At 37.1% G+C, this 12,424-nt stretch overlaps 1 protein-coding gene across 2 annotated transcripts in view; it reads left to right on the forward strand.

Moving 5' to 3' along the window:
* The window catches only part of cep104 (centrosomal protein 104), a 34,961-nt gene that overhangs the window by 16,570 nt on the left and 5,967 nt on the right, over positions 1 to 12,424 (forward strand). For both annotated transcript variants that reach the window (XM_023337778.1, XM_023337787.1), the window contains exons 13-19: positions 3,733 to 3,909; positions 8,140 to 8,340; positions 9,010 to 9,105; positions 9,235 to 9,310; positions 10,299 to 10,371; positions 10,584 to 10,692; positions 10,834 to 10,972. In XM_023337778.1, the coding sequence (XP_023193546.1) occupies positions 3,733 to 3,909; positions 8,140 to 8,340; positions 9,010 to 9,105; positions 9,235 to 9,310; positions 10,299 to 10,371; positions 10,584 to 10,692; positions 10,834 to 10,972 (871 nt within the window). The remainder of the gene's footprint in view (positions 1 to 3,732; positions 3,910 to 8,139; positions 8,341 to 9,009; positions 9,106 to 9,234; positions 9,311 to 10,298; positions 10,372 to 10,583; positions 10,693 to 10,833; positions 10,973 to 12,424) is intronic.

Raw genomic sequence — 12,424 nt, forward strand, 5'->3', positions numbered from 1 at the left:
CCATCTATGTTATTACTGGAGCTCCCGTCTCTTTTGTCTACACGTAAAGACACTGGCCCATCAAGCCATATTACAGAGTCACTGATGTTGTGGTGGAGCCAGGTTTCAGTCAAGGCAAAAACTCACAAGTAACATATTTTGTACTGTGTGTTATTACATTAGCATTATGACTTATTGTCAAAGAATAAATGTAAAGCAATACTCTAACTGGTTTGTGAGGTTTCGCTTGAAGCCGCTCTCAGATCCCTGCCGTGTTGGAACATTTCTAAATGTTGGTATAATCGTTTCTGTCCGTCCTTCTCCAATAAGCTGGACATTTCCTACGTAATTTTACTGTATCCTATTTCCCACCAGTGTATAAAGTTTCACAGACCAAAGTGTTTCCCAATTCCCAACAACGGTTGGTCACATAAGAACGTGTGATCAAGAGCTCTTCTCCAGACTAGTGGTAGCTGTTCTGGATTCATGCGCTGCTCTTGATTGAAATGAAAGTTATGCTTGACGTTGTTCAGTAGAAGATTTTGTCACTTTTTTCCTTCCTTATTTGGAGAATCAGACTTTCCGTTGTTCAATACTTTCTGAAACACTTTGTGTTTTATTGGAGTATATTTTGTTGGCATTGCATGCAAAATGTAAAAGCATGCTACAGTGTGTTCCATTTTCTACCAAAGACGAGCCGACCACAACAGAGATGATCTTGGTTTTGCTTTTGTTACTGTATTATTACTGTTGGTGAACAACATTTTTGAGCAATCGATGTATTGTTTAACAGGATTATTTGAGAGCTCATTTAAGAGTCATCGCTGAATTTCAGAAATGTTGTTATCAAACCAGTAATCCAATACTAAGGCTCTTCATTATCCTTGAATTTTAGGCTTGTCTAGGTTCTTATGTTGTACAACTACTAGAGTGAGCAGCTCAAATTTGTCAATCCTTGTAACTTTGTTCCAACAGATAAAGATATTTCCAGTCTACTATCCACAACAATGTAAAATTTAAAAATTTTTAAAATTGTACAGTGAAACTAAAAAGGAGCTTTGTTTTTAATGTTAAATTCTTTGAATGAAATATTGATTCATTGTGTTTTTCTACATATAGACTAAAACAAAAACAAGCAAGCAAAAACTTCTGAGTTCAGTATTAGTGCTAACTGCCTGTTGTGCAGGATATCAAACCTTTTTGCCTTAGCTGGTTAATGGCTCAGGCTATCTGCTCAGGTAGAGCCTGCAGTCAGCTGCTTAACAGACTCGCCACTCATGGCTCACCAACTACATCTGTAAAAAAGGTGCAAAATTTATAACAATCTTTAGTTTCCAAGCAATGACTGTTCATATTTTTTCAGACTGGAAAATGCTACCAAACCGCCCAGATTTTCCTTTCTTGTAACCGAGAATCAAGCATGGTGTTTGTCAGTGCCTTTTTTTCTGCTGTGACTAGCTCTCTGGTAGCGTGACTACCAGGTCAAGGCCGTGACTTATCTTCCTGCAGAGAGGTATGCCAATGATCTGGTCAGGAAGAGAGCTTTACATCAATGTATGAGCCCATTCTTTTATGAGCACGAGAAAATTTGCAGAATATGCTAAACGTAAACAAGAAAATAATGCTAACATTCAAATTTTTAAGCCAAATGATAGCTGGTAGCGTGCCATTCCAAGGCCGTGACTTATTTTCCTGCAGTGAGGTATGTCAATGATCTGGTCAGGAAGAGAGCTTTACATCAATGTATGAGCCCATTCTTTTATGAGCACGAGAAAATTAGCAGAATATGCTAAACGTAAACAAGAAAGCAATGCTAACATTCAAATTTTTAAGCCAAATGATAAAACAGTTGCTTAGCAAAAATGTATTGCTTTCTTCAGATTTCAGTTTGTGTTCATCTAAAAAAAAAAAGAAGCTTACTGTAAGTATGATTCATTTCTTGCCTCAGTGTCTCCATCCTGTGCTTCGGCCTAATAAACAGTAAGAGGCAAATAAGGAGGTGTAGTCATGGTCTCTAAACAAGCTTGGGGTTGTTTTCTCCCTGACTTTCCCACACTGCCTCCTTTAACTATAATTGGGATCAACTGGAACTGTGAGTTCATCAGAAAGCTGAATATAATTTTCTGTGCCAGGGTGAGACTAAAATGTTCGCAGGTTTGAGCATGGAGAGATGGCGTGTTGTGTAGAGTATAGAGTGCTGTGAAAAAGTATTTTTGCAGATTTATCCCGTTTTAGATTCATTTGGTACTGAAATGGTTCTGGTCCTCAAACAAATAACCTGAGTTAAGAGAAAAGGCTAGCCAAGCCGATCTGGCCCTATGCAATAAAAGTGATTATCCCACTCGTTAAATCAGGATTTGTAGTTGTGATTAAGTGCATTTTGTGGTAAGCAGAGTTGAATTTTGTCAGTTGCACACAGGCCTGCTTACTGTCAGACCACTAAAATAAATAAATTACTTCAAAATATTTCCGATGGCCCTCTAAATTTTGGCCAATTATTCTGAGGACTGGCAAGAAAATAAATCTTGTTAAAAGTTTCATTACATTTCTAATAATACTTATGTCGCAATTCAGAAAAGGAACACATTCAGTAGTAATGTGATGGGCTGAGGCTGCTTTGTTTTAATTGAGGACCATTATATTCTGCTCCAGAAGATGAATGTCTATCCATTAGTTTGTGATCAGAGGTCCAAGCTCACATGGGTTATGTAGAAGGAAAGCAATTTCATGTACACTACCTCTAAATGGCCAAAAAGAACAGAAAATCCTTGTTTTGGAGGGGCCTAGTTAAAGTTAGAACCTAAATTCTATCGAAATGCTATGACTTGATGTTAGACTAGGTATTCATACTGAAAAGCCCTACAGTGTGGTTGACTTAAATCCGTTCATCGAAGAATAGTGGGTTGAAACTCCTCAGCAATATGAAAGATTTGTAGCCAGTCATCCCACGTTTTTGATGGCAAATGTTCCTGTCAGGAGTGAAAAATCTCATTATTTGGTTTAGGAGCAGTTGCCTCTTTTCACACAGAACCAGCTATGTACAACAAGACATATAGCCTGAAAAAAGGCACATAAAGATGACTTAAGAAAGTCATAAAGATAACTTAATAAATTGTTGTCTTTAATAAGAGATTATCATTTTCTCTCAATAAATGGAAAACAAAAATTTGAAAGCAACTTTTTTTTTGTATTAATAATGGTAATAAAGTTTGGGTGATTATTTGAATTACTGAGGTGTGACAAAAGCGCAGGATAAATCTCTAAGGGAAGAAATATATTTTTTATGGCACTGAATATTCTTGTCCCTTGGGGTCTGTGGCGGTGAACTCATTCAAGGGTGTGAGCGTACGAGAGGGAGTGTTTCCTTTAGCTCAGCAGCTCACAGACATTACCAAGCCTGTCTGGGTTGGTTTCTAATGTCTCATTAAAACTTCGATTATTTCTTTGCTTGACAAACGCAAAATTCACTATTTGTGTCTTGCATTTCAAATACATGTAGATCTTACTTTAGTCGTCAACAATGAGAGGGGGTTTTAGCAGAGCCTTCTTCTGCACATTACACTTGGATTATTTGCCATGACTTGTCGACTTACAGGATGCTTGTGTTGAAAGATAAATTGCTATGTGGCATCAAACAAGTATTCACCAGGAGCTTGCAGGATACATTTTACCTAATAAAACTCTGTAGGTCTACAAGTGCACCGGCTAGCCTCAACAGTGGAAATCTCATTCTTCCTCTTGTCTTTTGCTTAGGAAATTGCTGTTATGAAGGATGTCAGAGCCTCACAGGTCATCCCCAGTGAACTAGTGAAGCCTTTCAAATCCAACTTCCCCCCTCGTCTGGCTCAGAGTCGGGCTGAACTGCTCGAGAAACTTCTTGTGGAACTGGGCACAGACAACTCTGGCTTCACCCTAGAAAATGTCATCACGGTAAAGAACCAAAATAATAATAATAGTAATAATAATAATAATAATAATAATAGAAGTTTGTCTTGTGTTGTGTTTTGAGTTTTTTGCTTTTATGTAATCTTGAATTATTTGAAGTGTCTGAAGTTTACGTTAAACGAGTGTTCAGAAGTCAAAAAACTCACATCAAGTTTAGATTTTTAAAAATCTCAATTGGAAATGACTTTTTTTCAGTACAGTTTGTTTTGCTTCCATATGTATACCAACAAACATCGGTTGCATGATAGTCTGTGATAAAAGCTTCACAAGAACAAGAAACGTTCTTCCCTTGTTTTGGAATAAATACTGAATGTCATTCATACATTTATTTTAAGGACACAGTAAAGCATTTCTCTTACAGCATCAAGCCAGTTCTAGTGTTTGCTTAGCATACGTTCTTTACAGACCTCTTGCTCTGCAAAGCTGGTTCTTAATTTGTCAACAATCCATTGCAGATCCCAAGGAAAACACCACTTTGGTCAGGGACTAGAGTCAGGTTCTTGGAGGCCTACAACTAATCAAAGAAATGTGACCATTATGTTTAAATCTTCTGAGGTAGTTCCAATTTTAATCTCCGTAGTCTGAAAAAACAAACAAACAAACAAAGCTATACAGAACAGATACAGCTGGAGTCAGAAAAACGTATCCTTTTTTTTAACTCCAGCTGTATATTTGAATATCACTGATTGCATAGCAAACGTAGGACAAAGCACCATATATTGCTGCTCTAAGCTAGATTTCCAGCTGAAATAATAGGACTCAATTTGTAACTTCATAAAGATTATTCTGTTATTTACACTCACCTGCTAGGTTTTATAAATCCTGTTTGAAACAGTGCATGCAACTCCTGTTTGCAGAAGGTTTATAAACGCTTATCAGTGCCAGCCTATGTTTCAAGCAGAACTACACACACCGGCTGTTGTTTAACAACATTTATAGATGACAAGCTGTCATATCATACAACAGTTTAAGGTTAGGTCAATATATGTCATTTTTGTAAAATGTCAACCATCAAAAATAGACTGCAAAATGAAGTCTGGAGGGCACCAGCTTTCAGGTGCTGCTGGAATTCTAGCGGGACGTTAGTCAGCTGTGAACAACGCATATCAATCAGCTGAAGGTCTTTGCGAAAGTAGCTTCAAGATTAACAGCCCAACAGGGAATCACAACACAAGTATTTATAATCTGAATTGTCTCCAGACTTTGATGCTTTATCTCTGAAACCGCTTTGCTGAAATTCCCCAAAATGTCCCTCTTGTTCTAGTCTAATCTAATCTAATCCAGTTTACCATTTGAAAACAATTTTGCAGTTTTTGCAACGTACATAAAATAGATAATCCCTTCAACTATGACTTTTATAAGTCATTTCTATTTTTTTTTTCTAAAACCTCGTTGGCAGAGCGACTTTTTGGGACTTTTTATTTCACCCAGACATCCAGTAAACTCCACTCAGCTGAGCCCATGTTGGCACAAGTGACACTCTTTGCTTCGTTGGTTTCCAATAATGATCTAATTTTCTTTACGTAGTTGTTTTAACTCCGTAAAACGCTGCCCGGTCCTTTAGTCCACCAAAGAAAGCCTCTGTAATCCCGTTTGGCCCTCCTCTTGACTCTGCTTGACATTTGTCAGGGGAGAGCAAATTGTTAGTTTTGTCATCTCGGTTTCAAGTGTGGGCCGGCTTGGAACCAAACTCGGTTTTTAGAGGAGGAATCTCTATCTAGATTGAGCTGTGCTGCATCCCACAGCTGGTCTCCTCCTCTGACACGATTTAGTGTTAGAAATAAGATTCACTTCTCTTTAAAATGAACAGCTTGAGTTGACAATAAGTTTTTCATTTTGATATTTTCAGATATGACGGGAGAAATGAAGTCTGTTTTTGTTGATTCTCACTGCTTTACAGCAACTAATGTCAACTTTAAGCATTTTAGTTGGCATCAGCCTTAATAATGTAAGGAGTAAAAAAAAAAAAAACCTTAAAGGTTATTGAAGTACTTTATAATATAGACATTTTGTTACTGATTCCATACTAATAGAAAGGAATGACCCCATTAAATTGTTTACATAGCAAAGAAAAGTATATCTTTTTAGAATAAGATTTTTCACAACTCAAGCCTGATGAACTGCATACAAAGCACAGTAGACCATTGATCTGTTTATTCTCTGAAAAGAAACACGTTGTCTGTGTAAGATATGCTAAATATACACATAAACATATTTAACAATGTCACATTTTTCTAACAACTCTATCAGGTTGTGTGATGGGTACTCTGTGGTATCTCAGCGATAGTTCAAACATTTCTTTCTTTTTCCTGTACCGTTACCACGGTGATTTGCTCTAAGGCAGGGGGCCAGAGTCAAGAAAAGGGAATTTCCTAATTAAAAATGAGAACTGGTCAGTGGAGACGGCAGAATAATGGTATGTTGTCCTTGTTGAGCAAAGGACGGTTGGCCTTTTGACTCTGTTATCTCAGAGAAGAGAATCACAGCACTGAGGTAATACTGGCAGTGGGAACATCACCATTTGGACAGTAGCTCACTACTGAATGAGTGTTGTTTTTTTTAGTGTCCTGATATTTCAGCAACTTAATCAATTCTGCCTTTGTTACTGAATAAATAACTGATAATGGCAACTTGAATATGGATGAACCAATTTTGTTAAGTTTTTAAGTTAGGATTCACCTGTGCACTGATTTTTTTATTTTAATTTTTTTTTTTTTTATTGATTTAGCTCTGTATTGAATTGTACTTACAGAATTAAAGGTCAAATTATTCACTATTTGACAGCAAGAACTAATGATTGGGACAACAACAACACAACAATTATCTTGATTTTATCTCCTATGAAAAAAAAACAAATCCTGTCCCGTTGCTATATTCCTCAACCAGTGAATGTTTCCATCGGCCTCACAGTTGCGCGTTCACAACTATTGCCTCAGAGCATATAACACAGGCACTGGACAAACAACCGTAGAGTGAAATAATTATGAGTCACAGAGAGCTTATTTGAATAAGATTTTTCAATCGATCAAACCTAGTTCACCTGTTGAGATTTCAGAACCACAAAACAAAGCATCCCAAAGTCAACATCCAAGAACTGAAAAAACTCTCTAAGCCTCCTTCTCAGCTCCAAATTTAGCTCTGCTGAGGGTTATATTTAATCCATATAGTTCAACTTTACTTTCAAAGTTTATTTTGAGAATGAAGCTTGTCAGCTAAACAACCCACTTGCCTAAACTAACATCTCTATTGTACCTTTGTTTCTGGTGGACTCCACTCCACTTGGTAGACATAACTACAGTGGGTGGGACCTGCCCTAAACTTATGATTATTATTTTCACCTGCTTAAAATGATATCATTGACATATTGGCAATTGGTTGTTCAATGGTTTAATATTTCCTGAGGATATGTTGGCCTTGAGTAAAACGAAATTGTTCCTTATATCCATAGAAAATATAAAATATAGTATCACAATATTTACACAAGAGGTTCAAATTACACATTTATTTGTATAGCAAAGCGATGTCCGTTTAGTGAAATCTCTGCAAACCATTTTTCTACAACGTTTAGGATCTGCGGCACAAAGTTGAGTTTTGAAGCAAGGTAGCCGTTGTAACTTCTGAAGAGATGAGTCTGTGTTTGTTTTTTTCTGTATTGGCTTGACCAGCGAGGTTGGAAGGACATCGGGCTTTCTGTGGCCAATCAAAGCACTTCTGGCTTGTGATGTTACAGGAGTAAAGATAGACCAGATGTGAAGGCAGAGTGAGTCACTGGAATGTTGCGGAGCAAACAGCACGATTCTCCGTCTCAGGGCTCCAACCTTGTGTAGCACTGCACAGGAAGCAACAGGGACAATTTTAGGGTGTCAAAGAACACCCTAGGGTCTTTTTTGTTTGAAGCTATAAAACTGTCAAACTCTGCAGTACTGGCATGTTTAATCATGCCTTTAAAACACAGGATTAGATCCCCAGAGGCAGCCGATGAATTTGCCTTTGCATTTTTGTAACAAAAAGGAGGGGAAAATAACATGGACATAATTTATGGCTATTTATTTTTAGAAAACAACAAAAAAATGTCTTATTTACTTGTGCTTTGCTCCCCCGTGTCACATCTCCACACTTCAGTTCCTTTTTTTTATTTTTTATTTTGGACTAAAACTACAAAATGTATCTATTTATTCCACTCGCTTTGATCTAATTTCTCTTGTCATTTGTCAGTTTTGTACAGCTGCTTTGGAGCATAGTGCGAAAGGGGTTCGAGAGCTGGCAGCAAGCATCATCTTATCCCTGTACGAGCAGCACAGAGGAGCCGTTCTCAGCTACCTTCCGCCTAATGATGCTTCCACACAGAAGAACTTTCTCTACAAAACCCTGTTTGACGGATTTGGGAAGATTGATGGAAAAACTGCGGAACCTCAGGCAAATATTGGATTTTTTTTTTTTTTTTTTTTTTAAACATTTTGATTCATTCTTGGGTGTCTTTACTCTGGCCAACCTATTTGCATCAAACTGACAGACAAAGGCAGTATTCATCGTTGTAAACAGATAGTAGGCCAATAGAGCAGCTGGTAGATGGGCAGTGAAACTCTTAGACATGCTAGATGGGCGCATTCTTATAACCTGAACTTGCAGGACGGGTTTTAGATGAGACTTCATCAAAAAGACAGGTGAAAATTTCACGGAAGGTAAAGATCGTCTGACATAACCTTCTCCCTTTTTTGGTTAACAAATCAGCAAAAGATAAACGCATGCTAGTTTATCATGCATTGCAATGTTCTTTGGAAGCTCCTATAACATCACTGTAATTTTTAGCAGGAACAATAACCCTGACTTTATCTTATCTACACTAATATTGTGAATTTGTATGTAAGCTGTAAACTGCTAACAGTGACACAACAGGAATGCACTCTTTTAAGAGCCACAGCAGTCTAATTTCTTCCGTTTTGCATGCGCATGGTGACGCTGCTTTTGAGTTTAGTTCCAAGAATCTTTTAAAAGAGCGTCGCAAACAAAGACTCAGCAGAACGCACGATTTGACGTGGGCACCGTTTACGCAAATAGGCTAACGATGTGCTGGTTTTCTCTCAGGCTTTGAAAAGAGATGTCAAACAGCAGCCTGGACAAAAGGAGAAGAAAGAAATCCACTTCCTTCAAAAGCAGCTGGCCGCCTTGAAAGACATCACAGTGGGTGGAGCTGTCATCAGTCTGCACTTGGATCAGCTCTCGCAACATTTAATAATTTCTGTTTATGACTTCAGTCACTTTGAAGGTGGCCACATGCTCTGAGCTGCTTTTGTTTCCTCTGATGTGTAGGAAAGGGAGAGCGAAAGCACCACAGACGAAACATCCAATCAAGAACAAGACAAAGTTGAAAAACAGTCCCCAAAAGGTGCCAAAGCAAATATCTAGAAGATAATGTTTATTTAAAACAACAGAAAAGAATATCGCATTCATCTTATACTATTGCTATGGAATATCATAAGTGGGGTATGAACTTTAAAGAAGTGCGAAAACATAGACCTTTTAACAGATGTCAATGGTTAATGGATGTTTTGTAAGTAGCTATTGTGCATTTTTATGCGCAAACAAAAAATGAAGCCTGCACATAAATTATTCATATTATAACTTGGCCTCTCAACTTAACTTGCAGAGAATATAAACATAATGTACTGTAAATAATGTTCAACCATCACTTTTCTGTGTCTGATATTTTAGCATGATTAGCTTAATTTCCTGCTAAGTCAGATTGCCACCAATTTTTTATTTTTTTAATTTTTAAAAAAATATCTATTAACAACCTTCATAGAGTGAGCATTTTAATCAGATAGCAAATGTTTTTTATTCTGCACACATCTGCCACTAATAGAGAATTTACACAAGTGCTAGTCAAATGTCACAGCAATGACCAGGTGGCATTACTTCAACCTCATGCTTTGCTTCTCTCTGGAAATCTGTCAGATTTACTCACCTCAGCATGCTGAATGCTTGAAGTAAACAACGCAGAGGAGCGATAAAATGTGTAATAATTTTGACAGTTTTGAAAAGTTCAATTATTTCAGCAACTTAATTCAAAAAGTGAGACATGTTATATACAGACTGATGTTTTCAAGCCTTCATTTCTATCATTTATGACGAATTGCCTCTTACAACTAATGAAAACATGGCATTTAAATTTAGAAGATTATATCAGCAATAGAAAAAAAAACATTAATAGAGAAATGCAGACATGATGAAGAGTATGCTTAGTACCTGTTTAGAGATTGTTTTATATATATATACTGTATATTACTATTTTAGTTAAATAACTCTTTATTCTAAAAGAAAACTTGAATCATTGCAGATGTAACACAGTTCTTTTGGCATGGATTAATTTACAGGTGTCACAAAAGGGCCCCAGAGTCAGAAAGCCGACTGCGTAGACGTACAGGACTCCATCGAATATCTGGATAAGTAAGTAACGTAAAACCCAGGGCAGGCCTGTAAAAAGCTAATTAAATAAAACTAATTTTTTAAAAAATGTTGGCAAGAGATAACGTTTGAAGTCCAATCGATAACCTAAAGCTCAGTTCCTTTTGCTGCTGATTTGTTTAATGTAAATTCTCATTTTCATGTCACTGATGTTGCACTACCACATAGTCTGATAGGATCTCTGTCTATTCTAGCATGTGCATTTTCTGTGGCAAAAAAGATGAATCGTTTACAGAAGATGGATTGGACCTTCACTACTGGAAACAGTGTCTGATGCTGCAGCGCTGCGATGAGTGTAGACAGGTACAGTCATGCATTGGTATTGTCTGACGTCCCATAGGTTTGGGGCTTGTTTTCTCTAGCCTTCCTCAAAATAAGTCACTTAACAATCTGTTTGAGGACTTCTACAAAGAGCCACTGTGTACGTGTGTGTCGTGTTCACAGGTAGTTGAGATAGCCAGCCTCACAGAACACCTGCTGCGGGAATGTGAAAGCAGGTCCAGGTTCAGCCAGTGTCCACGCTGCTCAGAGGCTGTGCCCACTGAGGAGCTCACTGGTCATGTTCAGGGTTCAAACTGTAACCGTAAGTTGTATTTCACCTGGATGGAAAGACTAATAATGATGTTTTGGGAATATAAATTATTATTATTATTATAATAATATTACAAAATATGTTGTAAAATATTACAACATATTTTGTAATATGTTGTTTATTCTGTCTTTTTTTTTTTTTTGACATTTATTAAAATATATAGGTAAAATGACTTTAGGAGAGATGGAGGCATTCATCAAAGACCCCCCCCCCCAAATTAAGGATGGCGCTATGAAAATTTAATCCATATGTAATATGACTTAAGTCAGGCAGTTGGGACAGAAAAACTGAAATAAGACTGAAAAGAAATCCGTCATAACAATGACTAACAAAGTAAAGGTAAAGCTAGAAATTGCTACAAAGACGGCATGAATGATGTCCTAGTTCCATTAACATTAAACCATCATGTCAAGCTAGATAATTAGGTGGGCTATGTGTTTGTGTCCAGTGTGAACTCAACTCCTTAGTGGACATTCTGCTTGTAGCTCGCTAACTGTGGTTTTAAAACTGCATGAAGGTGTTCGTTTAGTTTCTACACTGTAACTATTACGGTTTTCATTTTCACAGATTAACAAAAAGTAGAATTGGTTTCTAAGTTTCCACAATTTTGACGGTTACCTACATTTCCTCAGTACTTGGCAGAACTGGCCTTCAGACTTGAGTCAAACATCCTCAAGTCGGAAAACTAGACTTGAAAATATTTGCTTGAGGTTTGGCCCATTCCTTCTGACAGAACTGATGTAACTGCAGATTCATGTATTGATGGCTCGTTCTAGCCACAAGCTAGAACTAGTAATGTCTTGGCTGTAGCGAACATCCTTGGGACGACATGTGTTTGATGGATGCTCCAAAACTGCAATAACAACCACAAGGTTGCAATTACATCACAATTCACTTTCCTAATATCATACATCCCTACCCTAATGGTTTGTATTTACTCCAGTCAGAGGTAAAGTAGCTCTGTTTGTGCAGAACAGAGCGGTGTTACCAACTTTATTTAAGCAAAATTACCTTTTTCTTATGCAGTTTGATTTTCTGTTTTTAACTATTTTCCCAAAAATCTATTTTCCAGTGATGATTGACTCAACACTCAATGAAGTTATTGTATGCGCTTTTTAAATTTATCCTTAGAATAACTATGTATTAGCAGCTACAACTTTGATGCAGAGTAATTCTTCTAGTTATTGTCAGGTGAAATGATGTTTCAAAAGCCAATGTACTGTATGTTTATTACATACTGTCAACTGCAATGTGTTGCATAAATAATTAATAGCAGTGAAGTCTGTCTGCTTTCTTTTGTCAGCACAAACTGATTAAATTTGTGTTAGTTAAGTTCGACTCTATTCCCAGGCTTAAGAAAATGTACTTCAGTGGGTAATTTTCTTTTAAATTGTGGGGCATTAGACTTAAACATATGATGTTTTTGTTCTCGCAATTGTTTCA

This window comes from Xiphophorus maculatus, chromosome 1 (genome assembly GCF_002775205.1).
Source record: "Xiphophorus maculatus strain JP 163 A chromosome 1, X_maculatus-5.0-male, whole genome shotgun sequence".
Taxonomy (NCBI): Eukaryota; Metazoa; Chordata; class Actinopteri; order Cyprinodontiformes; family Poeciliidae; genus Xiphophorus; species Xiphophorus maculatus.